Source organism: Nelumbo nucifera, chromosome 2 (assembly GCF_055504915.1).
Source record: "Nelumbo nucifera cultivar China Antique chromosome 2, China Antique-T2T, whole genome shotgun sequence".
Classification (NCBI taxonomy): Eukaryota; Viridiplantae; Streptophyta; class Magnoliopsida; order Proteales; family Nelumbonaceae; genus Nelumbo; species Nelumbo nucifera.
Window position 1 is genome coordinate 42,857,739 of NC_142650.1, and position 27,768 is coordinate 42,885,506.

The following is a 27,768-nucleotide window of genomic DNA, read 5'->3' on the forward strand; positions in this document are numbered from 1 at the left end:
TCCGACTGTCTGAATCAATAATGGTTTAAAAACATTGATTTATACTATACAAATTTGTATTTGCATTCTTATCCAAACCGAACAAAATTTTGGATTTGCGAATACAACACAAGTTAGGATGTGTAACCGTTTCTAGACATTTCTAAAGGTATATCGTGTCTATCAATGGTTTCTACAGGGAAAATAAAAGTAAGGGATGGTGAGTGACTGAGTGGCTATTCCGGCTGTGTCAACGTCTACTTACCTTTGCATCTTTCTTTTTTATTTTTATTTTTTACTTTTAGGGCATCGATTTCGCATCTTCTTCTCACCCAGCCTCCACAAGCTTTATTTTTCTGGCCTGAAACAAGCAAACTCGACCTGACCTTTGTGTATGTGGTTATTACGTGGAGGTTCCCTCTACCTCTTTTTTCACTCTCTCTTTGAATCTTTTCAATTATATTTATTCGTCTGTATCTCTTTTCTGGGTTGTTCCACATGCTCTCACATTCACAATTCGTCCACTAGTCATCTGGAAGCAATCATTCACATGTCGACTCTAGGTCTCTGCTACAACAAGTTAGAGACTTTACAACAAGCAGATAAAGATCATATATGTTATATATCCATATCCTAGTTTGGGAGCTCAGAAAAATCCACTAGCATGTTGTACTTTTTCTTGATAAATCTCATGCATCGCACGGGTTTCATCTAGTATGTTATATATCTAGATCTTAGTTTTGGAGTCTGGCTGTAGTAGGTGAAGCATTATAAGCACAGTGAATGAATACACAATAAATATTCTACGTCTGTATCAAAAATTGATTTTAATCTTTTCGAGGGTAGGTTGGGGGTATTTTAAGGAACATGAGTTAAAAATAAAAAACTTCCAAGTGAATTTGATATCAGATATCATAAATAAAATGACTTGAGTGTAACCCCCGTAAAATTGAAATATATGACTCCTTTTGTAAATATATAAGATTGAAATGTATTATTGGATCAGAATGTGATATAAATGCATGAGATTGCAAATGAAATGAATGCAAATTCTAGTTTAATTTTGTTTTGGATTTTACCTCATTCTGCTTCAGGTTTTATTTTACTTCATTCATTTATGCTGCAATCAAACAAAATAAGATAACTTTTGTAACAAAAATAAATCAGAATTTGCACTACCATAGTTTTGCAACAATGCAACCAAACACAACCTTAGAATTGAATTGGAATTTGAATGATTCAAATAAACAGAGAACATTTATATATATGGACAAAGGATAAGGTTTTATTTTTTTTCATTAGTGTTGTTTAAACCATAGCTCCAACAACAACCTACCATGAGGCTTGTTCGTTTCCTCTGAACTCTTATTTCTTAAGAGGAATCTTTTAACTTTAAGAAAAAAATGGTTGTTCGTTTCCTCTTATTTCTTATTTCTTAAAGTGCAATCATACAATTTTTTATTTTCCATTGATACACCAAAAAAGACAAACAAAAACTTTCATATATAAAATCAAAATGGATATTTGATCATTTTCAGAATTCAAAATTTAGAATTCAAAAATACATTCCCTGCATTCAGAGTTCAGAGTAAAGAAAAGTTCACTAATACCAATATATCTTTTAATATAATTATTGCAATTTCAGATATCAGGCTCCAGAACAAACAAACAAACTCACTTCTATCTTTCCGAATGCTAAAATATGAAGCCACTTTGAGTAGCTTTTCCAGAACATCAATGCTCAACCATTCCAGTTCAATTAACACAAGGCACCCCAAATGCAGAAATCCTCCCAAACGGGCTCTAATGATAACACCACACCCAACCATAAAAACATGGGATCCACAATCACTCAATCTATCACTTGGCATTTATGGCTGACATGGGGCATTATCATTGGTTCCACAATTCGTTAAATGGTAATCACGTTCAGCTAATCCAAATTGTTTGTCACATTTGTTTGTGCTTTTTGCAACAATGTAGTTACGTTGTTGTATCTTGCATTTTAGGGCTCATTATTAGGGGGCATCAACTTTGATTGAATTGCTTTTACTGAACCATTTTGAAGAAACTATTAAAATCAGCATCATCAGAAAGTCAATTTTTCAGCTGAATGAAAATCACATTGTAAAGTTATCGGTTTCCAGGATTCTCACCAAACATAATTTATCGGTTTTTCATGTGAAAATCACATTGTAAAGTTGAAGACCTCAGGTAAGTGTTTTCCAGGAAAAATTTACCTAGATAACTATATTTACCTGGATAAATAACTTATCAAAAAGCGAACAAGACCTTAATTACACAAAAAATTGGCCAGTAAGAGATACATCTGATTATCAGATGGTCCACATTTGAGAATTGAAATTCCAGCTTCCCACCACAATCTATCAATCACGATACATATATTCTTCTTTCACTTTCAACGTCGCGAGGCCATGTATGTCTAAATCCAACGAGGGAGGAATGAATGATGCTTCATGATATATTCTCTCACTTCAATTCCTGTGGTCACAACTAATTAGAGACTGTAGAGCAAGGAGCCTGAATCTCCTAAAAGTAAAAACACTAAAAGCATGACATCCAGCCCGAGAATATCTTCCTCATAATGTTAAATTCATAAGGAAATGATGTCAACTCAAGGGCTGGATGCTGAATGTCAACAAAAATATTTATTATAGGAAATATGGTATAGGAAGAGTTTTGACCAATCAAAACCCACCCATGAATTTTGATAAATAACACCTAATTAACTATCACTTTTATGATTCCAATTGACTGATCAAAAGTTTTTCAGATATCGTATATTTTTCATATTATAGTCGAACCCTTTATTATATCTTTTTATGCAGAAAATTTGTTCATTATTGCACCACCCTAATGTTAAAATTAGATCTCTAATTCTTTTTGTCAAGTAGAATTATAGAAAATTACCAAAGAAAAAGGTATTATAATTTACCACTGTGGATCCGTTAGGCTCAGTTTGGAAGGAGTATAAATACAAATATATAACTTGTGCAAAATCTTATTATTTTATATGGAAAAGTACAGACACGTCCAATGCAGATTTTTGATTCCACTGCAGAGCTATAAACATTCAAAATGTCAAAGCCCCCATTCTATACACCAATGCCTAATTGGCATCAATTCCGAGCTGGCACCTACTCCAATTGTACTTTGGGCTCAGAAATTCTGACCCAGGGCAGAACCTTCATTCTCCCTATTTTGTATGTATTTGTACTCTTTCAAAACTGAGCCTTTAGAAACAAAATGTGGAAACCATGTTAAAAACACCAAATCAGAAGTAAACAAATCAGTTGATAGTACATATAGAAACGGTAAGAAAACCATGACTTGCAAGGATAATGTAGGATGATACTCTTAACACTATTTTATTTTTATTATAGTTTTTGCTTTATTTGGTTTATATGCATTAAAGGCATGGTTTTCAAAATTAGACCAGAAAAACCAGGAACCCGTCAAGTGATCAGTTCTATTTTTCTCCAAAACCGGATATTTGCAAAAAAACATTGATTTAATCAGCAAACCACTGACTCAAACAGTTGAACCGTTCAACAGTTTTGACAGTTTTTAGGCTTATACGATACAATATATAAAGCGCGGATGTATGGATTATATATAAGAAATAAATGGACATGGATGCTGACAGGTGGAAAATGATAAATGATAGATAATTTCTTCACATTCCCTTCCAAGAACAGGACAGAGACCAACCTTTGCAAATCAAAAGGTTACAAGTGCTCAAAGAATCCAATCAATGACTGTGAGTGTCTCGTCTACCCACTGAACAGTCCTGATTGAAAGAGGATGGGTACGTAGCATTTACCTTCTTGGTGGTCCTGAAAATAGGGTATAATTTATCAAAAAAAGATATTGTTTAATCTGATAGGACAGTTGGCATAAGCCAATTGGTTGACACAAGAGCCTCATAGCCATGAAAGGAAATTCTTGATATATACAGCAAATGGGTCAGGTAACCGGATATTTGCAAAAAAAAAAAAAAAATTGACTTAGTCAATAAATCATTGATCCGGGCAGTTGAATCATTTGAACCGTTCAACAGTTTTAACCGTTTTTTAAACTTATATATTATATATTCCCAATTTGCAACTTGGTGAATCGAGTTTTTACTTGTACGATACAATATGCCCGGTATCATATCATGCCTTTTAGACTTCTTGGAGACCCCTCTTTTTTAATAAAAATTATATAAAAACTAATTAAAAAAAATAAAAGCTTAATACCAATAAGATGTATCGATACTTGAACCTTACCACGCTCAAATAAAATACAATAAGGTTCCCTACAAACAAAAACTCTGCACACTCAAAAAGCATAGAATCCAACGCACATTGAGAACATCCCCCCTGAATTTGACATAAATGTGCAAGAGATATTCCCCATGTGCGTTAGAATTCTATGTGAGCATAAATTTTGCTTGTAAGAGATCCGGACATTGCTATCCAGCGAGCTTGAGGTTAGAATAAGCCATACACATCCACATTTTAATTTGCCTTGTGCACTTCAACAAGCACCAAAATAAAATTTCTTGATCAACATCCAAGAATCACAGCAAACTTAAATTAGAGAACCCAGTTCCAACATTTAATACCAAACACAGATTCTTTGAAACCCGAAACAATCAACACTCAAATAAATAATTGTGATATTTAATGCCGTGTTTTCCAAATAATACACCAGTAGTTCTCTTCTGCTACACATCTCAAAGAGCCTGACTTGACAGGCTCCATTTCATCTATCAAAAAAAAAGACAGACTGCATTTCAAAGTTTTATTTCAAGGAAAAAGAATGGTTCTTTTATGTCAAAATTACTCGGCATGTTACAGCACAAACATGCGAAGGACCTCATCTCAAGCCGCTGCAGACTGTTTTTCATCATGGTCATCAAGATTCAGAGCTTGCAGCAGCTTTGGCCATGATTCTGGGATCCCTCCTGGTAGATCAAATTCCAACAACTTCCCTCTGTTGCGATAGAACTTCTCCACAGGTTGACTCTGCATGAACAAGACAATTTTGGTCCGTAAATCACCAGGTGAAACTTTCTCAATAATGACGATGATGATACCATATAATTTTCTTTTAAAAAAATAGTTAATTATGAGTACATCTGAGTGTTTAAGTGCAGATAACGTCAGTATGAATTCCTCCAAGAGAATACCAAGTTGATTGTCCATTGGCTAAATCATCAGCAGATGCGATACATTTGGAATGAATGTTTCCTTTGGCTGATAATAATGTAAGAGCTGTGCGTGTGTGTGTGTGTGTGAGTGAGAGAGAGAGAGAGAGAGAGAGCTTTAACATGTGGAAAACTTGATAAATCAGATGATCATGAATGTCCATTCATTTAACTTTTTCAGCTCTGCTCCATTTGGAAACTGCAAATGACAAATACATCGGCCAGATGGTGTTTATTATGTCAAACTTGTTATTTCATAGATTACTCATAAGTAAATCTAATTTTTCTACTAGGTTGCTATTTTGGGCAACATATTCCAGTCGGTCAGACTGGTCAACCCATCGCCCAGCCAGAGTTCCAGGTTTGTTTCACCCCCAAACCGCTTCCTTGCAAAATAATAATAAGAGTACAAGACTCAGTCAATGACCCAGTGATCTGACCAGATGAACTGCTAGATATTAATTCTCTTTTTCTGTTTTTTATATTTTTTGCCATTTCCATCATTAATAACAATAATTCCCATTTATAACACTTGTTTTTTTATCAGTTTTTATAACACTTGTGATAATTGATGAATATATAATATTAGAGATATGCCCAGTTTTTTCTGCATTTTTTTTTGTAATATTATCTATTTTCTATGTTTGAAATATTATATTTATGATGTCACAGATCGTCCCTTTTGACCTAAATAGTTGAACCACTGACCCACCACTCTGATGGAAACGCTGTTCCATTTCTGGGTCGTTTCTTAGAACACTGGTTTTGGACTTTTGGGGACTCTTTTCCACTTGAGCTACAAAACTCTTTCTGTTCCATTTTTGTTTTTCTTTAAAATAAATTTTCTTTTAATTAGGAAAAAGAATACAAACACTCCAACAGGCCTGTCTCTCGCCCTTCTCAATACCCTTCACAAGAAACATCTAGCACTTCCCCAAAAACCTATAATAAAAAGAAACTCAGTAGCCCCCCCCCCCCCCCCCACACCGCCAAATAAAACAAAAAAGAGAATGGAAAGTATTCCAACATAAACTGGGGCTTAAATGTGCAACCCATGAGGCCATGATCATCATAGCAATTGAAGCTACATATTTCCTTTCAACTTTAGTTATGTTCAGATGCTTTTACCCTTTAAAATGTTAAAAATATTCTCAAATAAAATGTCCTTTTTTTATTAACGAAATCAAATCCAACCAGCAGGAGAAAAAAGAAGCTAAGGTATCAAAAGCTTCAGAAGTTCTACAGTTCCAGTAAAAATAGGTTTGAGAATTTGCATAGCTTTTTGACCTTTTCTTGTACTGTATTCTTCTTGCTTTTTGTCCCAAATATGCAGTTTCCTTTGAAAGAACAATACACTGTTAGGCTTTCTTTATGATTATTTCATATAAATGATGTAAAGTAAAAGTTCATCCCAAGCATAACCAAATCTGAGAGTGGAGAAAAAGTTTCTCTCAATAGGAATACAAGATATCACTTTCACACACATGGATCAATTATTGAATTACCTCAAATTTGCATTGGAGCTATCTTTCAAACTGTAGCATAAGCAGTGATAATACTAGGTTAAGATAGAATAATACCATTTCATTGTACACACGGAGTCGTTCTTTTACAACTTCTTCTGTATCATCAGATCGAGTGATGAGCTTTGAAGCACAACTCGGAGGTGGAAGAAGTGGTGCCATGTATATGCCAGGGTTCCCATTCTCACCCTTGATGTTAATGGAAGCAACATTGAAATTCCCTCCACATTGGCTGCAAATCCTTCTTCCAAGGCATTTCTCGAGCAGTACATCTTCCCGGAGCCTTAGGTTAATCACCAAGTCAATGTCAGTCACTTCCTCCAATATCTCCTACAGAAAAAACAAAGAGAAGTAAGCTAAATAGGCCAAGGGAACTTTTACAGTGCATGAAAAATCTTTTTTTTTTTTTTAATGAATGAAAGTGCATGAAGAATCTTTATTAACAAATTAACAATAATAATTCAAGAATAAGATTTTCTTTTTTCTATGTGCAATTCAAGAACAAGTTCATGGGGTAAATTGTCATATTCCCAGAAAATATAACTACTAAAATTCCTGTTCTCTACAAGATGCATGCTACAAATACTCAATAACAATATAGTCAATCAATGGGTAAACTCTTTAACTAGATTGTGATGTCTATAAAGCATCTGATCAGTAAATACTGTTATATAAGACTGCTTATGTAAATGCCCCTGACAGACAGCAGACAAGCTGATTTACTTTGTTATAGAAAATTTATTTATTTTTGGATATTAATATTGGAATAAATTTACACATAGGTTATTGCATGACTGAAAAGCAAATATCCATTTCCTATCTTCGTTGTGTCCATCTATACCAAGGTCAAAAGTATCAACACATCGTGTCGTATCTTTGCGCCCCAATACACCTGTTTACCGGTGTTTTTACAATCTCCGTTTTATATTAAATAATATATATATTATACTTAAAACTAAAATTTGAAAAAGAAAAAACAAAAAAAAAAGTGTATCAGTTAAAGTAACGATACACAGAGGTGTATCAATACTTTGAGTCATGATCTATACTAATTGGCAGACCAAATTTGGCTGAGTCCATATCCAAGAATTTTTGTGTAATACAGATCCAACTCCTAGATACCTGCACCCAAACTCATAATTGACAACAAGACAAAAGAATAACTTCTTGATCCATTTTGTTAAGGTTATTGAAAAAAGGTTTTCCTTTTCTCAGGGTGGGGGGGAGGGGGGGCTTAGAGTACACCTAGACAAGAAGCATCAAATTATGGCCCCTCACCTTTAGCCATAAACATTTACAACAGAAACAGGGACTCTGGCTTATTCACATTCTCTACAAGCCCCTATAACAAGACTTAGCCTACACATTTTACCTATGTTACATGGATATCGGTACAGGTGTCAGAACCTAACCCAGGTACGAAGTGTCAGACTTTGGCAAGTCTAAAAAGAGGGTTAGGGTTTAGGGAGTCAGCTGCTATATTTTAGCTTTAAGTTAGATCTTTTAATGGATGCTATACACAACAGGACAGTTGTTAAAAAGAAAAGTCCCATCAAGTATCATTTTGATGTTAATGTCCACAAATGTCTTATGTGGGTATGGTGTCCATTTTGAACTGTCCATTTAACATAATGTTTTACCATATTGTGCCTTCAAAGTGGATATTTAATTTAACTTTGCAATGTATGGACTTTATCAACAAAATAGTGCTCACCGCTTGTCTAATTGTTCGTGGGAAACCATCAAGAATAAATCCTGATTCACCTTTAGCTTCCCCAGCTTCAAGCCGTTGAGACAGTAACCTTATAATAATTTCATCAGAAACCAATTTCCCTTGATTTACAATCTCCGCAAGCTGCAAAAGGCAACAAAGAAAATAAATAAATACACAAAAGAGAATAACACTAACTGGTAAATCATTAGCTTAAACTAAATATACAACCCTTAATCATCAGTTGGACTAATGAACCCCACAAACCCTTATAATAGTTTAAAGAAAGTATTCCTAATCCATAAGAAGGGAATGCCAAAATTAGATGGGAGGAACAAAGGACTGTTGGCAGTTGTGAACTTGTGATACAGCTTGAAATCAACCAGCTCAGAGAATATCAGAAAAAGCAGTACATTTGTTGCAGACTTCCAACATCCCAAATGAAAGGATAGTTGTAGAGAAGATATACGTCATTCTTCAAAGAGAGTAAACCCAGACTTAACATATCTAGATCTTCTGTTAGATGGAGAACCAATTAGTGGTGGCATCCTAATCATGTGTCTTTATTTCTCACAATCAGTGACATCTATGAGAGCTAAGAACAAATTTACTTATTTTGTGGGTAATGCAACTTGACCATGCACAACCTAAACCTGACTGATCCAATTATATAGTTAGTTGCTAATATCAGTTAGACTAGCATCCAACCTAACTGAACCAGTTGACGCTACATCAATCTCTCTTCACTTCTCTTAATAGATATCTAATGACCCAAGAACAATGAAAACTATACCACTACAAGTCTCCAACTGTGAATCCATACCATCCAAATGAGATACCAAACTTCAAACCTTGGAGAATAGCAAGTAATTCAGCTTTTAAAAGCATTTAGGCCATCTTAGTTTAGAATTATTGTCTCTAGATGGAAATTCACAATTTGACTTTTAAATCTTAAGTTAGATCTTTTGGTTTCCTTTTCACAGTAAAATCAAATTTATACTAAAAAGAAGAACGGGGATAGATGTGCTACCTGAGCTTTGCGGTCCAAACAAAAAATGGTAGATGTCTTTATTTGATTTTTTTTATCAGCAACACAGAAAAGATTCATTAATTTAAAAAGTCATGTACATGCCTTTATTTGAATTTCTACTACTTTCTTAGACTATGAAAATGTATTCCAATTAATAAGAAGTCCTTATTTGAAATTCTTAATTCCCATAAGAGGTCTCATGATGTTCTCTAACCCGTTATGTTAATCAAGACCCTAAATTAAAGATTGACAAGTCATAAAGGGAAGTGCGTACATGCAGAACTTAAAAGAATTATCTTCCCACAAAAGAGATGTATTTTTTTGTTCCACATTCCTATAGCTTCTGCATCATGGGTTACATCCTAAGTAGCATAATAAATACCTAAGACAAATAGAAATTCTTACATCCTAACCCCATTGCACATTTTCCCATTTCATGTTCCTTTGTATAACTTCCCACTACACAACTTCTGTAAACAAACTGGCCTTCAGATTTGAGAACGAACTCCATCTAAAATCGCATGTCAAGCAAGACTCATTTTGAGGATGTCTCACCCAGTTTGTTATTTATTTATTTTTTATTTTTTCAGTACCCAGTTTGTTAATATTGATGAAATAACTTTGAATTTGATGTTTTTTTGATCAATAGCTTTGAAAAGATTTCATTAATTAAAAAACTTTAGGATACAACAAGAAGTTGTGAAAGAAATCAGCTTTCGTAAGCTGACCCAGGACAGAATTACAAATGTGCCCAAAACATATGTGTTCTTTGAACCCCTTGCTTTCCTAAACTATCTTCCAAACTGTTGGCAGATCTCCTAACCTATCCCACCTGGATTGACATGTTCCTTGACATCCATTTAAGTCTTTGGAAATCATTCTTCAACTGCCATGTCACCCCTTCCCCTTTCTGCAAGCACTTTATCACAGTTTTGGATTCTCCCCTCGATGATGAGTCTATTAATACCCAACTCTTTAGCCTTCTCAACCCCATATGCTGCAGCTAGAAACTCTGCCCTTGCCACATCACCCTCTTCCACAGGACCGGAGTACAGAGAAATAATGAGTCCATTTTCATCTCTAATGGCCCCCCCAATGCTTGAAGAGCCTGGGTTACCCACACAACTCCCATCAAAGTTCAGCTTCTTCCAACCATTTATTGGAGAAGACCATGCCTCAAAACTATTCTCGTAGATGAGGAGGCAACAATAAGTCCCCAAACCCTGAAAAAGTCTTCGACCTTAAAAGCTGAAAACAACTTCAAGCTTTTTACACAATGTGCCACCCTCAATGTTATTGTTTCGACTAAAGCTTCCTTGCATTTTTCTTTTCCTTCAAATATTCTATCATTTCTTTCCTCCCAAACAGTCCCAAGTATTGCTGCTCTAGTACACCTCCATAGAATCCTACCCCTCCTTTTCATGCCACTAATATCATTAGGGCTGAATAAACCTTCCACCCTGTCAGGAGAAGACCACCTGCACCCAAAAAGGGAAGCAAACCAATTCCAAATAAAACAGACAAAAGGGCAAGGTATTAGAAGGTGAAAGGCAGTCTCACCACTCAACTTACACAGGACACACCAGTTTGGTCTCACCACTCAACTTTGAATTTGATGTTTAATGGGTAATTTATTATATTTCAGGTTGTTCCCATGATATTTGAACAATTTAAACAGTTTAGCATATGTAGGGCCTTAACATTCGAGGCTACAACCTTTGTGTTAGATTCTCTCATTTGTTTCAGAAGGGTGCTTCACCTTGTTTCTTATTTGGGAGGCTGGCTAGCAAGGTTTATTTTGTAGGTGTGCCTCACCTTGTTTGTTTCACAAGTGGTGCTTCACCTCGTTTCTTATTTGGGAGGCTGACTAGCAAGGTTTATTTTGTAGGTGTGCCTCACCTTGTTTGTTTCAGAAGTGATGCTTCACCCCAACCAATTAAGCTAACAGGCTTTTTGAAATATACTATTTGTTTCAGAATTTTGATTTTCATATTCTTGTATATTAAGTTATTCTCTCAATGTTTTTCTCAAAGGTTGTGCTTCACCTTGTTTAGACTAATGCCTTACCTTGCAGGCTTGCACCTTACACAAAAGCTTGTCAGAGTTGTTTTGACCAAGTTATTTTAGGATTTGCCAAGATGAACCAAGGCAAAATCTGAAGAAGGAAAAGATATATCAATCAAAACAAAAACAAGGAAGAAAAATAAAAAAAAGAACGAAAGAAGCTAATAAGGTAAGGATAAGAAACCGAGGGAAATAAAAAAAAAAGAAAAGACTTTTATAGATATGATGACAATACAAATCCGGGTGCTATAATTATTAATTAAGTTTCCACATACTTCAATGGAAAATAAACTCCTTCCAATTTGAGAAATGACATTTATATTGGCATCCTTTCATGATGATCAAATCAATTCGGGTACCATGTAGGCCCACAAAGGTCAGTTCATGCCAGTTTCCAAAAAAGAATTGAGTGCGACCCACTGCCAAATGCCAACGTAGTTAGTTTGAGAAAGTGTGCTACACTAAATAGCATCCTAACTCGCAGGATATAATTCTTAAATGTTCTAGGTGATAAAAATTTTGACTCAGCAAGCTCTAGCTCTAACCTCAATTCCACGACATCATTAATTACGTCTCCAGGAAGAACAACTCAGTGACCAATTAATGGGGAGATACGCATAAATCGTTTAATCGATTGATATATGCACTCTCTTCTCTACATAGAAAGCATTTGCAGTGTGCGTTCTTTCTTACCAGCTCCAAAGAGAGCTTAGAGACGGATCCATCGATCCAAGCAAACAGATCTCATCTGCTTATGCTACCAAACTAGAAAGATGAAAAAGAAGAAAATAAAAGCAATAACAAAGCGGAAAAGAAACCCTAACTAACCTGTCGTGATAGAGGTCCAGAGGAGGAGAGTTCCTCTCGAACGAGATCCCCGGTGGCGATGTGAGGGACGCCAAGGAGGTTGGAGAGGCGACTGGCGTAAGTGCCCTTGCCAACGCCGGGGCAGCCGAGGAAGACCCACTGGACGTTCCTGTCGCCGACATCTCGACATAGAGGAAGAGACTTGTGACGGGAGATGGAAGGCGGAACGCGGGGCTGAGATTCGGAAAATACAGCCGAACATAAGCTCCTAACACAAGTCTCAGAACACAAGGGTGAGCCTCTCGCTCTAAGCAGGCGGTTCAAAGCCGCCATGGCAGAACAAATAAGAGCTGCAGACAAACTGAGAGAAGAGAGGTGCAACAGAACAATTGCAACAGAGATTTTAAGACAGTTGGACGAAGAAAGGGAGTAGGGAGCGGTCGGCGGGTTTTAATGGCAAGTTAGCAAGTGTTAACCTAGCTGTGAGTTTTGTGAATTTCTCTGGTCTTTAGCTTCCTATTCTAGAATCGGTACCTGGTAGGGTAGGCTCCGTTTGTTTCTCCGTAGAATGCGAGATCGAATCTCCTACCCACTATCTAAACTCTTCCCGCATCCCTACCCACACAGTATTACAGGTGCGCACCTCATCATTCATGGGGGATGTTGTTTTAGGTTTGATAGTTGGTGGGTAGAGACGTGGGTGGAAAATTTGGAATAATTTGAGTAGGAAATTCACATCTCCTCCCCACAAGCACCGATGATGACGTCATTAGTTTTGTTTTATCATCGGGAGATATTCTTAATATACAGCGGGGATTTGCTATGGGACATTATGGGGCGGGTCCTTATTGGGAGGAGATGTCATCTATAGTATAACGTGCATTTAACCGCTCGGATCTCTCAGATCACATCTCCTCCCCACAAAGACCCGCCTCACAATGTCCTACAGCAGATCCCCGCTGTATATTGAGAATATCTCCCGATGATACACCAGAACCGATGATGTCAATGGGAGATGTTCCCAAAAACACCATTACGTTTCTGGTCAGCAACCAATCAGCATCAGCACATTCAGCAACGCAACGGCTCCGCGTTGGTTAGAGACTGTGCTCGTCTGGCGTTTGCTTTTTCATTAAAAAAGTCTTTTCTACCAATAAGGCGTGAGTTGACAATTCACAATTATTATGCTGTTTTAGTTTTCAAAACCCTTTATTTTATAAACATCATCAAACCCATTGCACTCCAAACACTTTTTTTTTTTTTTGCATATGCTAATGAGAATGTAACATACTTTGATTCAAGTTTAACCGTTCAAACTGTCACCCAGTCATGATTGCACTCCCAATACTTTTAGAAGCAGTAACTTTGCACTCCAATGTCTAATTATGATGATCTTTTTTTTAATTTTTTTTGGGTAATTTTTTGAAATTTATGTATTCAAAGGGCCATAGGCACTTTACCCCACTATTTTTGTGAGAAAAAAAAATGCTTTTTTGGTCTCATATTGCAATTTTTAACATTTTTAAAATAAAAAATATAAATTAAATATGTATATATAGTGCTGACATGAAACGGTCTGACCCTCTCCAGTCTGCTTGAGATTTAGGCTTGATATTTAAGTGGGTTGCAATGTTGCATTACAATACACAGTAGGTTTGAGCGTTATTAGAGTAAGAAAAAATAATCTTTTTTTTGTGTAAATACCATGGTTTTCAAAATCAGACCAGACCGGACCAAACAGTCGGACTGAAAAAACCAAGAACCGGTCCAGTTCCATTTTCCCTAAAAACCGGATTTCTCCCCAAAACCATTGATTTTGGTCAGCAAACCGCTGAACCAGGCGGTTAACCGTTTAAATGATTTTGACCATTTTTTATTTTTTATTTTTCTATCAAAAAAGGCCAAGCGTTCAGTTCGAACGGTCAGACCTTTTAACCTGGTAACCGGACCCCTGACCAGTTCGGTCACTGGGTCAATTTTAAAAACCATGATAAATACTCGGCAGTTCAAAATACTCCCCTTCTCACCCAGAATCAATCTACTGTGTATCGTACAGAGCTCTTGGGCAAATGACTTTTTTTCGCAAGATTTTGCTGGGATCAAACAAGGTGGAATGCGGCCGTCTTGATTTTCAGTCCAGATACTTGGGCGTATTGAATTATCAGAATTCATTCCAATTGGGATTTTTAATGCCCTCAAGAAGTTGCTGTCAGGATGTGCGAGCCGCTGAACAAGGTTCAAAATATCGATACACCACCGGTCAATATGATAGTTTTTTTTTTTTTTATTTTCTTCCCAAATCTGGGTCAGAGGGACCAATTTAAGATCCATCCACCCTCTGAACCGATCAAAACCCCAAAACACCCTCATAGGAGCATATCAAGAAGACTCCAATACGATACGAAGATTGTAAGAAACCAAGTTTGATTCTGACCGTTCAACATAATTAAAGACTTAACACCCGGGGACTCATTCAAGATACATAGTTCATGGCTTGAAAAGGGCCTCACAATGATTTTTTTTTTTGGTAGAAATAGGAGGAACTACATAAAACGGACGTAGCTCGGCCCCAAAAACAACTAACATGATGAAGATTAGCCTCGCAATGATTTTTTATTTATAGCAGGGAATCCCCAGTTTCAAGAATAAATGTACCTTTCCTATGACCAGGGCCAAAATGGCTAATGCCCATTACAATTTAAAAGAAAATGATAAGTCAGAAATCTAGGATTATCAGCCTATCAGGTGGTTTTCTTTCTCCTTGTTTTAACAACATAGCTCTTCCAAGAGAAGGCATTTGCAATCTTCAACAGCCAGAGTATTTTCATGTCTGGAAGCTACATTTTTTAAACAATTAATGAAACCAAAAGCAGCAGCAATTGTGATTGTGAGGTACAAAACCGAAGCACCAATTCCTCGTTGCTATGGTCTTAGTGAATATTATATGGTAAATTATCCATCGCTGATAAAGGGAGCTCATATGCTAATGCAGTAATGACTCCCATAAGCCATCTTATGTCTAAAGTCAGAAAAACTAAACGAACCCACACTTTGGGAAACAGAAAAGCTCAACCAAATTACTAAAATCAAAGGATATAATCATACTTCATACATGACCCGGTTTTTCCCATTTCCATGATAATAAACAATAACGTGGAACCATGAAGATAAACATTCAGAATGCTACAAGTACAGTCACATGGAAACTAGATATGTTCTGCTTTGCCACCATCATCTGTGATTCCATCCCCAGTATGCCTGAAATCAAGACAACCAACAGTGGGTCCTTAACGAGAAGAACATTCTTGTTCTCTTAATTTCCCTCAAAACACATGCCATATTATATGGTCCAAGAAGATCAAATCACAGTTTGACTGCAATATTCAGCTTCCAACTCACACCCAATTTCCATGCAATGTAACACGGACACTTCAAATGGGAAGAGTTTCCATGTTGAATACTTGTTCAAATTCTGAGTACGTGTATGCACCTTGTCCTATATGTGATGTAATTTTCCATGATACTGGTAATACGGTACAATAAAATACCTCAACATGAGATAGAAGTTCCATTTTCCACAAACATTCAAAACCCAGCCACCCCTGAATTTTAGTTGGTTCTGCAAAGCACAGCCCAGAGCAACACAAGCAATGCATTTGGATTAATCCCCCCACCCACCCAGATCTACCAGCTGAGTGTGCCACTCTTATATGATAGATAAATTCCACAGCTGGACAATTTTGAGATTTTCCCCATCAGCTCTTTCGGGATGTCTTTAGCTGCAAGGGTAAAGGAAAGCATGCCTCAAATTTGTTTTGACAAACCTTAGTAAGTGGAAGTGGGGCTCACTAAGGGTAGATAGAGTGCCTGGGTGATAGCTGCAAGTAGTGTGTCCACGGTGATCCTAGGGTTCAAAGTCCAAGAACATTAACTAAAAGAAAGTCAATAGTTTCAGAAATTTAATGGTGGAAGGGGATTTGAAAGTAATGGTGGGATGGCTGAATGACAACAGTACAAGTGCTTGGACATATAGGCACATATAATGAGGAGAGTGAAGTTTCTTGCTGAATTAACAATCTACACTTGGAGTCAAATATCAGCCAACAGTAAGGCTGATGCATTAGCAAGACAAATGTTTAATAGAAATCAGATGCAGTGGAGGATAATCTATCAGTGGGAACAAAAAAATAAAAATTAAAAAGTAGGGGGAAGGTAGCAGCTGCTAGTCTACCAAAAAATGGGTGTTCAGTACAATCTCAATCTTGTACATCATTCTTCTATTATAAACTAATAAAGTTCTGTTTGTTACTGATCAAAAAGAAAAGAAAGCCAATAGTAAACAAAGAAGATAGCTCCAAGCTCTGATTATATGGGCTAAAAACTCCCTTCTGGGACAGTAAACAAAGAAGATAACCATTTTGACCATTCAAAATGGGTTCAAGGAATCAGTGGAGATGGCTGAACAGTATCAAATTCTGGTTCAGTTCAACGAAGAAAGAAATACAGTTTTTGATTGGCAAGTGTTAACTTTATTAGATTATGATAAAAATGGTTAATGCAATCATGCCGACAATCCACATTTAGGCTGACATTGACCACCTAACCCATTCTTCTTTATAGTTACACCCTATGCCTCAATGATCCCCTAAAAATGTTGCTCCTTATTTAACCCTTGTTTAGATAGTGCATCTGACAAGGTGTTTGTTAATCTATGAGTAGGAAAAATTAATTTCTATTACCGTCTCAAAAACCAATATCTCCTTGATGATGTTCAGATAGTAAAACAATGTTATACTTTTTTTTTTTTATTTTATTTTAGCTACCAACTACCACTCTTGAATTGCCTTCCACTATCAGTGATCTCATATTGAAAGACCTTGCCAGCCTGCAATTCTTGTATCACCACCAATAGCTCAGCTCTTTTGCTCAAAAAAGAAATACATTAATAGACTGTGGGCACTCCTCCGAGAATTGAAACTAGATTTCTTATCCGGATGGACTAATTTTGATGGTAAAATAGAGACTGCCAAGTGGTGATTCATTAGTACTTTTCAAGTATAAAAGTAACTTGGGCCCTCAAATTTTTTATTAGACAAGCAAAAGTGATGCAAGATCAACTAGTATTGAAGGTACGGAAACGATGGCTGGGGCAACAAGAGTTTCATGTGCTGGTGATGACTTAGATGAGAAAATATCACTCAAGGCAACGTCAACATTGATAAAAAAAATCAAGAAATCAAGCCTTGTCTGAGTCAGAGTTAGATCAATGTAGAAAAAGATTATAATCTAATGGAGGTTGTTTCTGAACCTTGTGCAGAGTTGGAAGAGGATGGTGACGTTCAAGATGGGGAGATGGAGGAGGTAGTGAATCATTGTGAACTTATTGATTTACAGGAGAGGTAGAGACAAATACCTGAGAAGATGTTACTGAGGTGGCCGTGGGCAAACTAGGGGTTGATTTGAGATCAAAAAAGTTTTCTGAAAGTAGCTGAAGGGGTTACCGCTGACAACAATTCAGTGGAGAACCTGTAAAAACCTAAAGGAACTGTTAAAGTTTGACCTGCCCTAGAATTCTGTTTTGTTCGTTGACTGTAAAGTAAGCACCAAGAAGTAGGAGAGGAAAGAGGAAGAGAGAAAGAAGAGGAAAGAGAGAAAGGCTGGTTCGAATTAGAGAAAAAAGGTCTCCCTAGATTCGGCCAGACCTGTTATTATATTATTAACTTATTGGAAAAGACTTAAGTGCCCTTCTTTAAGCAAGAGGCACTCGAACTAACATAACAGTACACATCAACATTCTCAACAAGTACAAAGACCGAAATACCCCTTCACTAACACCACTAACACTCCCCCTCAAGCTGGTGAGTATATATCATATAATCCCAGCTTGTTACATATGTAGTTCACTCTCCCCCGACTCAAACCTTTTGTAAACAAGTCTGCCCACTGGTTTCCCGTACTAACATATGCAGTTTCTATCACCCCATTCAGCACCTTCTCTCTCACAAAATGACAGTCAACTTCGATGTGCTTGGTTCTTTCATGAAACATCAGATTGGAAGAGATATGAACTGCTGCCTGATTGTCACAATAGAGCTTCATTGGAGTATTGATGTCATATCCTATCTCTTGTAGAAGGTTCCTCAGCCACACTAATTCACAAGCAGTATGTGCCATGGCCCTATATTCTGCTTCTGCACTGCTTCTTGCCACAACTGTTTGCTTCTTATTTTTCCACGTTACCAGGTTACCCCCCAGAAAGGTGCAATAGCCTGTGGTAGATCGTTTATCAGACATAGAACCTGCCCAATCAGCATCGGTGTATCCTTCTATTACCAGTTTTCCACCACTCCTATACAGCAAACCACGACCAGGAGCTCCTTTCAGATACCTCACAATCCTTAGCACTGCATTCCAATGTGGGACCAAAGGTTTCTGCATGAACTGACTCACCACACTAACCGCACATGAAATATCTGGCCGAGTAATGGTTAGATAGTTTAGTTTGCCTACAAGTCGTCGGTATCTACCAGGGTCTACAAATACTTCACCTATATCACTGCTCAACCTCGTATTTGTTTCCATAGGTGTCTCAGCCGGTTTAGTACCCAACAACCCTGTTTCTTCCAGTAAATCAAGCACATATTTCCTCTGACACAAATTAATGCCATGCTTAGATCTTGCTACCTCTATGCCCAAAAAGTATTTCAACTTGCCAAGGTCCTTTGTCTGAAAGTGTTCCTGTAGGAATGCCTTCAATCTATCAATGCCCATTTTATCATTCCCAGTCACAACGATATTATCCACATACACCACCAATATTAATTTGCCTGCCGACGAGTCAAAACTGAAGACAGAGTGATCAACTTGGCACTGTTTCATACCAAACTTCTTGATCACCTCACTGAACCTACCAAACCATGCTCGAGGGGACTGTTTAAGTCCATAAATAGCCTTCTTAAGTCTACATACCTTACCATCCTCCCCCTGAGCAACAAACCCTGGTGGTTGCTCCATGTAGACCTCCTCGAGCAAGTCACCATGCATAAAAGCATTTTTTATATCTAGCTGATGGAGAGGTCAATCATACATAGCTGCAAGGGAGATGACGACACGAACTGACCCTATCTTAGCAACCGGGGAGAATGTCTCTGTGTAGTCAATGCCATAGGTTTGGGAGTACCCTTTGGCAACCAGCCGCGCCTTCAGGCGCTCAACACGACCATCTGGCAAGTACTTAACACTATACACCCACTTACAACCGACAACCTGCTTCCCAGGAGGGAGAGCGGTGAGATCCCAAGTGTGATTATGATGCAGAGCAGAGAGCTCTTCTTCCATAGCACGGCACCACTCTGGAGAGGTAAGGGCTTCCTGGACATCCTTAGGAACAACCACGGAGGATAACAAAGAGATGAACTGGCGATGGGAGGCGGAGAGGTGGGTAAGTGAAACAAAATTGGAAATAGGGTGAAGGGTGCAAGTACGTTTACCTTTCCGGAAGGCAATAGGAAGATCTAGGTCGGAGGCTGGTGTCGGAGCTGGAGCTGGATCTGTCGACGGTGATGAAGCTGGAGGAGCTACAGCCGGTACACGCGGGCGATGTGTATACACGTGACGGATGGGTGGACGGTCAACCGACGGTGGCACCGGAGGCAAGGACGTAGGCATGACTGGAACCAGAGGAGGTGGATCAACCACAAGAAGAGGAAGAGGAGGTGGTGATGTGGAGGAAGCAGCAGCACCGGACCCCACGAAGAACGGAGTAGACTCGAAGAATGTAACATCAGCACATACCAAGGAACGACGAGAACTGGGATGATAACACTTGTACCCTTTCTGAGTTCGGGAATAGCCAAGAAAGATACACTTCAGGGAACGTGCATCTAACTTGTCAGTCCCGGGACCCAAGATTATGAACGAAGCGGACACACCCAAATACCCGAGGAGAGCAGAAACGGAGACATGTTGGGAAATAAGACACTAAAAGGAGAACGACCATCAAGCATAGACGTGGGCATCCGATTAATTAAGAAACAAGAGGTGAGCATTGCATCGCTCCAAAAGATTTTGGGAACATTCATGTGGTGCATGAGGGAGCGCGCCGTTTCTACAAGATGGCGGTTCTTTCTCTCAGCAACCCCATTTTGTTGCGGAGTGTAGGTACATGAAGTTTGGTGTATAATGCCATGTTGGTCCAAGTATTCTTGAAAAGATGAAGACAAGTATTCACGACCATTATCAGAACGGAAAATTTTGATGTGAACGCCAAATTGATTGCGGATCTCAGCATAAAATTTCTGGAAGATGGCAAATAATTCACTTCTTTCTTTTATTAAATAGAGCCACGTCATTCTTGAACAGTCATCAACAAAAATAACAAAATATCGGTATCCATTATATGACATCACTTTATAAGGACCCCAAACATCTGAATGAATTTAAGAAAAAAGACTCGACACACGGTTATCGACCCTAGAACGAAAGGGAACACGATGGTGTTTCCCAAATTGACATGACTCACAATCTAAAACAGAAAGTTGACTCAATGAAGGGACTAAGGACTGCAACACTTTCAGCGAAGGATGACCAAATCTACAATGCCACTGGAGAGGAGAAATGGATGACTGAAGGGCCGTTGACGTTCTTCCACCACCATCAAGATAATACAGTCCCCCGGCTTCATGCCTTCCACCAATCTTCATCCCCGTCTTGAGATCCTGAAAAACACACATAGAGGGGTAAAATGTGATGGAGCACTTAAGGGACTTGGTCAGCTTGCTAACAAACATAAGATTAAATGGAAGCTTAGGTACAAATAAAACAGAGGATAGGGATACAGGGTCTAGGTCAACATTACCAACACCACAGATAGATGATGTGGAGCCATTCACAAGGGTAACAGATTGTGATGTTGAGCAATGGGTGAGAGATGAAAACACACCTGGAGTTCCCGTCATGTGATCGGAGGCTCCAGAGTCAATAATCCAGGGGTTGGGTGTGGATGCCAAACAAGCCATACCTAAGTGTGCAAAGGTAGTTGTGTTCTGCTGCGACTTGGATTGAACAAACCTTTCATACTCATCCCGATGAACACTCACCATCTCCTTGCCTGGGCCATCTGAGGGAGTAGAAGGCATTGGATCAGCTGCCCGGTTCTCCTGTCTAGAGCTGAAACTGGTGTCACTAGTCATGGCATGGTTGGCCCACGTCGAGGGAGGACCATGTAAGTCATAGCAGTAGTTAATAGTATGTCCATCCAAACCACAATGAGTACACTTCCGTGGACCCGAGCCACGTCCTCTACCATGAGCTCCCCCTGAATCTTTGCCTCCAGTACGACCACCACCACGGATATGTGTAGGTCCACCACTACCACTCCTGCCAGGCTGGGCTCCTCGAGCCTCACTTCTGCCATCTCGACCTCTCGATACTGCAAATGCTGATTTATCTGAGACATTAGAATCCATAGATCCAATGGAAGCCCTCCGAAGACGAGCAAACACCTCCTCTAAAGATGGAAGAGCAGATCCCCCTAGTATCTGGGCACGTACTGGTTCATACTCAGACTTCAGCCCCACCAGAAACCGTGTCACATCAAGCTGCTCTCGCTGTTGCTATTGAACTTTGACATCAGAAGTGAGAGGATGATAGACGTTTAACTCATTACGGATATTCCTCACACTGGCATAGTATTCCTCAAGGCTCTGATTTCCCTGTTGCAGATTGAAGTATTCCTGATACAGTTGATATACCCTAGTGGTATTATCCTGACCTGAATACAGTTTCTTAGCATGATCCCACACCTCTTTGGCTGTGTCAAGAAACATGAAGTTCACACTGATTTTGGGTTCCATACTGTTCCACAACCATGTAATGATCTGTGCATCTTCCTGTTCCCAGTCTTCATACTCCTGAGGATTAGCGAGGGGTTTCTCCTCTCTTATATGCTTCACTTTCTTCTTCGCCTTCAGAAAAACCTCTACAGACTTGGCCCAAGGGACATAATTCTCTCCATTCAGTTTAATGGAGGTCATTTGGACATTCAAGTAGTCAGTAGATATCATGACACTAGGTTTACTATCACTATTATCTGCCATTGCCGAACTCCCTTATCACTGAATTCTGAGCACTGAATTATGAGCACTACACACTGCACACTACACATAGACACTTCACCGAAATCTGCACACTGATTTCAACAGTAATAAATGCTGAGAACTGCAACACCACAAACCCTACTCACCGAAATCTGCACACTGGTTTCAGCAGTATTAAATGCTGAGAACTGCAACACCACAAACCCTACTCACCGAAGTCTGCACACTGATTTCAGCAGTATTAAATGCTGAAAACTGCAACACCATTAAGTAGACACTATTGCCCTTCGAATCACACACAAACCAGAATAAACCCTATAGCATAAATCCTAGCATACTGCAATCTGAAAACCCATCATGCGAACTGTACTACACCTCTCATGTATTCCATAACAGATAATATGCATAAAAAAAAACTTTACCTCATCGCCTGAAGGCCAACCACACGAAGGGCTGAGACACCACTGCACCATACATACCAGCCCTAACTAGGGCTTAGAAACCACAACAACCAATCACCAACAACACAATCAGAGGCATAGGAACCTCCTAGGGAAGAGGGCGATCACTCCTTTTCAGCCCTTTTCCCAGTCTCCAACTCACAGCTGAGAACCCAAGAGAAACCCTAATTCGAATGCGCAGAAGACAGAATTCTAGCAAGTCTGATTTGTTGAACCTCGCTCTGATACCATGTTAAAGTTTGACCTGCCCTAGAATTCTGTCTTGTTCGTTGACTGTAAAGTAAACAGCAAGAAGTAGGAGAGGAAAGAGGAAGAGAGAAAGAAGAGGAAAGAGAGAAAGGCTGGTTCGAATTAGAGAAAAAAGGTCTCCCTAGATTCGGCCAGACCTGTTATTATATTATTAACTTATTGGAAAAGACTTAAGTGCTCTTCTTTAAGTAAGAGGCACTCGATCTAACATAACAGTACACATCAACATTCTCAACAAGTACAAAGACCGAAATACCCCTTCACTAACACCACTAACAGGAACAAATAACGGAAACTTGATTCATGTCTGAAGACTTTGTTCATCAGTTGAGGGATGGCCTTCTGGGGGTGGGTCCTTGTAATAAATTTAAGAGAGTATTTAAGAAGAAGGGAGCAAAGACCAAAAACAAAAACCAGAAAGGTGATGAAAACAATAATCCCATCAATCGGAGAAAGATTAAGAATAAGAGGGAAACGACTTCTGATTCTCAAAGAGAGGGAAATATAGTCTACACCTCCGGGCCTCCCCCCTCCCAAGACCCCAGATAGCTGGGACCAACATTGGGTAATGCCCTTTTTAATAAAACTGTAATTTACTATTGGCGATGAGGTGAAAAAACAAGTTGAAAGCGATGGTCGCAGCTTTGGTTAATCTGGGACCCTCAAGCATTGGTGGTGTGTTCAGGAATAAACATGGAGACATTGTGGTAAAAAAAGAGGGGAAGAATATTGTGGAGATGCACAAGGGCAGTCATGTGTTGGACAATTTAGGAGGAGAGGAATCAAAGGCTTTTCCATTAAAAATCAAGACGTATAGAAGCTATCATTGAGCTATCACCATCAAGGTAATCCATTGGGTAAAGTCTTTCGATATTTTTAGAGATGTTCCTGGCATTGGTGATGAGTAAGTGGAGGTACGTGACTGATTCTACTCCAGCCAAGGAGGTGGTCAGGCCATTGTGGTCCCAACCCTCAAGTGGTTTCATAAACTTAACTTTGATGGTAGCAGTGAAGGCAATCCAGGTCCTTTTGGCATTGGGGGAGTTTCCAGGAAAGAAGAAGGAAATATCTTTGCAGTCCTCTCGGGCTCAATTGGTGAAAGGGATTCCTTAAATTGCTGCAAGGGTAGAGGTGTCTTGTAATTGGGCTAAAAGAGATGCAAATGCTGTTGCTGATACACTTGCTACACAAGGGGTGGGAAGGAATGGGTTATTTTGGGTTGTACTGTAATATTTCTTTTGGGGAGGGTTAAGAGTGTTTATCCCTCCCCCTTCTTTGTACTAAATTTCTTCTTTTAATAAAATTGGTTCTGTTATTGATAAAAAAAAAAAACATTTTTTTTGACAAGTAACTGAAGTTTTATTAAAAAAAAATAAAAGAGGAGAAAATACAACAAAGCAAGGGGAGGGGTAAAATCTCTTAACCCTCCCCAAGTCAGCATCCATGACTTCCTCTAGCAATGCCGGACGAGGTGCCGACCAAAACGCCTCTGCGGAGCGACCTCAGCTTCCCACTGTTTGCATTGGACAGTTCACCGTCCCCCTCTCTGCGGACAGAGTTCCCAGCCTGAATGTGCCTCAGACAGTGGCACCTGTGAACGCTCCACTTCCTTACACGATTGGAACAACCTTCACTGAACCCTCCATCGTTCCTCCGGTGACCAGCCAAAACCAGCTTGAAGACCTGATGCAATGCATGCGAGCTATGCAAGCTCAAATGCAACAGTTCCAGCAGTTTCAACTCTATCAGCAGCAAGTGCTGCATCAAGTTTCCCAGTATCAGTATCAACAACAGTTTCCCCCACTGCCTCAGGCCCAACAGCCGCTCCCTCCTCAATTCGCAGCTACCAGCAGCAGTCCGAGACCCTCCCTGGGCCCATCGAGCTCGGTAACACAAAGGCCAGCAGTACAAACACCAAACCAGCAAAGAAGCAGCGGAGGCGCCGTTGAGCTGCCACTCACGACCTGCCCGAGCTCAAGGGTAAGGAAGAGGTAATCTCGAGTGAAGTAAAAGCTACTCCGCTTCTCTCAGTTCCATCCCCCTATCTCCAGAACACCTTGTTGTTCCTATGCCCAAGGACTTTAAAGTTCCCCTGTTGGATAAGTATGACGGATCCTTCGATCCGAATGACCATGTTGACGCCTTCCAGTCCTAGATGCACCTGGCGAGGGCCAGCGAGTCCTGCATGTGCGTGGCTTTCTCCACCACCTTCAAACGGGTGGCCCGCACATGGTACTGGAACCTTGCGCCCGAATCAACAAGAAGCTGGGCTCAGTTCGTGCAAGTCTTCACTTCTCATTTTGTCACCAGCAAGCGGTGCCCCAGAACCCAAGAGAGCCTCCTTGGCATAGTCCAGAGGGAAGGAGAGTCCATCCGGAGTTATATCAAGCGGTTCAATGACGCGGCCAAGAGGGGCATCACGCACAAAGAATTCAGGTGGCATGTGGTTGTTAATCAGCTCAAGACTGTGACCGAATTCCTCAAGCTCGCGGATCAGTTTATAGGGATGGAGGAGGAGATCAACCAGAAAGGTGAATAGGCCCTTGAGAAAAGAAAAAGGGAGACAAAGTCCTCAATTCAGGGTGATAGCAAGAAGAAGAAGGACCAAGCTCGGGGGGCAAGGCCGGGTCAACCTTTTCGAGCTCCAGTAGCAGAGAGGACGGACTACACGCCCCTGAACGCGAAGCGGGCCAAGATCCTTATGGCGATCAAGGACGCCCCGTATGTGAAGTGGCCACCTCAGCTGAAGGCGGACCCTAGTGTAAGAAATAAGAATTTGTATTGTAATTTCCATAAAGACCATGGTCATAGCACCGAAAATTGTAAAAAGCTCCGTGACGAGATAGAGGAGCTCATCCGTCGCGGATACTTAAGAAATTTTATAGAAATAATAATAATAATAATAAAGCAGGTCGGCAGGGGGAGCAGAGTAGAGATGCTCCCGAATCCAGCAAGCAAGCAAAGTAGCCGCAGAGGCAGCCCCCTGAAGAAAGACCAGTTCGGGGAACTATTCATGTGATCGTCAGAGGTTCGATCGTCGCGGGCTGCACCTCGGCTACAGCTCGGACATCAGCTCGCGAGGCCGCCGGGGAAGAGCAGAATCCCTCGAAGCGGCCAAGGACAGAAGACCCGATCTTCTTCACAGAGGACGATGCGCGCGGGGTCACTACCCCCACAATGACGCGCTCGTCATAAAGATAAAGATTAATGACTTTGAAGTTAGGCGTGTCCTCGTCGACTCGGGCATCTCGGCAGATATCCTTTTCAAAGCAGCATTCGACAAACTTCAGCTCTGGGAGAGCGATCTCAAGCCTACAAGCACTCCCTTGGTAGGTTTTAGCAGAGAGGAAGTTAGGCCCCTGGGAAGAGTCAACGTACCTGTGGAGGTCGGCACCTGGCCTAGCATGGTAAGGCTCAACCGTGATTTCTTGGTGGTCGCAACTCCCTCCCCGTACAATGCCATAGTAGATCGGCCCATCACCCACGCCTTACGTGCGGTGGTCTCCACCTACTATCTGGCGATGAAGTTCCCTACGAACTTCGGAGTTGGGGTGGCGCGAGGTGATCAGCTTGAGTCCCGCAAGTGCTACATCGCCGCCCTCAAAGGAAAAGCCAAGGTGGTAGATGACCTCGAGCTAGAGCGACCTGCGGAGCAGTGCGAGGAGCGAGCTGCACCCACAGAAGAGACTATCTCCATCCCGGCATCGACAGAGGACCCAGCTCGGACACTTCACATCGGCGCTTCTATTGAGGAGCCTCTGCGATCCCAACTAGTAAATTTCTTACTTGAAAATTTAGATGATTTTGCATGGTCCACAGCAGAGATACCCGGCATAGACCCTAGCATCATAACTCACAAGCTTAATACCGATCCTATAGTTAGGCCCGTTAGACAGAAGAAACGCAACTTAGCCCTAGAACGATGGAGAGCAGTTGACGAGGAGGTCGGGAAGCTCCTCGCAGCCGACTTTATTAGAGAGGTCCATTACCCGAGCTGGGTGGCCAACCCCGTTCTAGTAAAAAAGGCTAACGGTAAATGGCGCATGTGCGTCGATTATACCAACCTGAACCGAGCTTGCCCAAAGGACTGCTTCCCACTCCCCAGGATCGACCGTCTGGTGGACGCGACCTCAGGGCATGAGTTGCTGAGTTTCTTAGACGCCTATTCGGGCTACAACTAGATCAGGATGGACCCAGCTGACGAAGAAAATACTGCCTTCATAACCGAGCTCGGCCTGTACTGTTACAAGGTCATGCCCTTTGGGTTAAAAAATGCCGGGGCAACATTTCAGAGACATAAATAAATTATTTGAGCCATTGATTGGCAAAAAAATAGAATGTTATGTAGACGACATGGTCGTCAAAACCCAATTTTCACATGATTTAATACAAGACTTGCATTCAGTTTTTGAAATTCTGTGTAAATTTAACATGAAATTGAACCCGAATAAGTGTGTCTTCGGTGTCACCTCGGGTAAATTCCTAGGGTACATCGTTAACCGACGCGGCATTGAGGCTAACCCGGATAAAATTAAGGCTATCCTAGATATGAGACCACCCCGGAATTTGAAGGAGGTTCAGAGGTTGAACGGCCGTATAGCCGCTCTGAGTCGCTTCATGTCCAAATTGGCA

General features: G+C 40.1%; 2 protein-coding genes across 6 annotated transcripts in view; both read right to left on the reverse strand.

Annotated features, from left to right (window-relative positions):
- Window positions 1–4,646: 4,646 nt before the first annotated feature.
- On the reverse strand, window positions 4,647–12,901 carry LOC104599336 (adenylate kinase 1, chloroplastic-like). Of its 3 annotated transcripts, XM_088899454.1 has the most exons (5): window positions 12,351–12,901; window positions 8,432–8,572; window positions 6,775–7,047; window positions 6,482–6,531; window positions 4,647–5,012 (listed from the first exon to the last, which is right to left on the reverse strand). In XM_088899454.1, exons 1-5 carry the CDS (start codon window positions 12,660–12,662, stop codon window positions 4,910–4,912), a joined length of 879 nt encoding a protein of 292 aa, XP_088755580.1. In that variant the 5' UTR covers window positions 12,663–12,901; the 3' UTR covers window positions 4,647–4,909. The 3 variants fall into 3 exon arrangements, with proteins under 3 accessions (XP_088755580.1, XP_010260142.1, XP_010260141.1); XM_010261840.3 differs by lacking the exon at window positions 6,482–6,531 and having other exon boundaries at window positions 12,351–12,899; XM_010261839.3 differs by lacking the exon at window positions 4,647–5,012 and having other exon boundaries at window positions 6,221–6,531; window positions 12,351–12,884.
- A 2,478-nt stretch (window positions 12,902–15,379) lies between these two features.
- LOC104599337 (protein TONNEAU 1a-like) overlaps window positions 15,380–27,768 on the reverse strand; it is a 54,395-nt gene continuing 42,006 nt past the window's right edge. Inside the window, exon 8 of one of the 3 annotated variants that reach the window (XM_010261841.3) lies at window positions 15,380–15,587. In XM_010261841.3, the coding sequence (XP_010260143.1) occupies window positions 15,536–15,587 (52 nt within the window). In that variant the 3' untranslated portion in view covers window positions 15,380–15,535. Of the gene's footprint in view, window positions 16,109–17,108; window positions 21,047–27,768 lie in introns of those variants that run through there. The other 2 variants (XM_010261842.3, XM_088898102.1) reach the window with 2 other exon arrangements.

What these genes read in the sequence shown, in the direction of transcription:
- LOC104599336 (XM_010261839.3), bottom strand. Translation starts at nt 12,662, where the DNA reads ATGGCGGCTTTGAACCGCCTGCTTAGAGCGAGAGGCTCACCCTTGTGT. An exon ending in CTGGACCTCTATCACGACAG is followed by an intron (nt 8,573 to 12,350) that starts GTTAGTTAGGGT and finishes TGCCTTTTGCAG; the next exon opens with CTTGCGGAGATTGTAAATCA. An exon ending in TCCGTGTGTACAATGAAATG is followed by an intron (nt 6,532 to 6,774) that starts GTATTATTCTAT and finishes GTTCTTTCAAAG; the next exon opens with GAAACTGCATATTTGGGACA.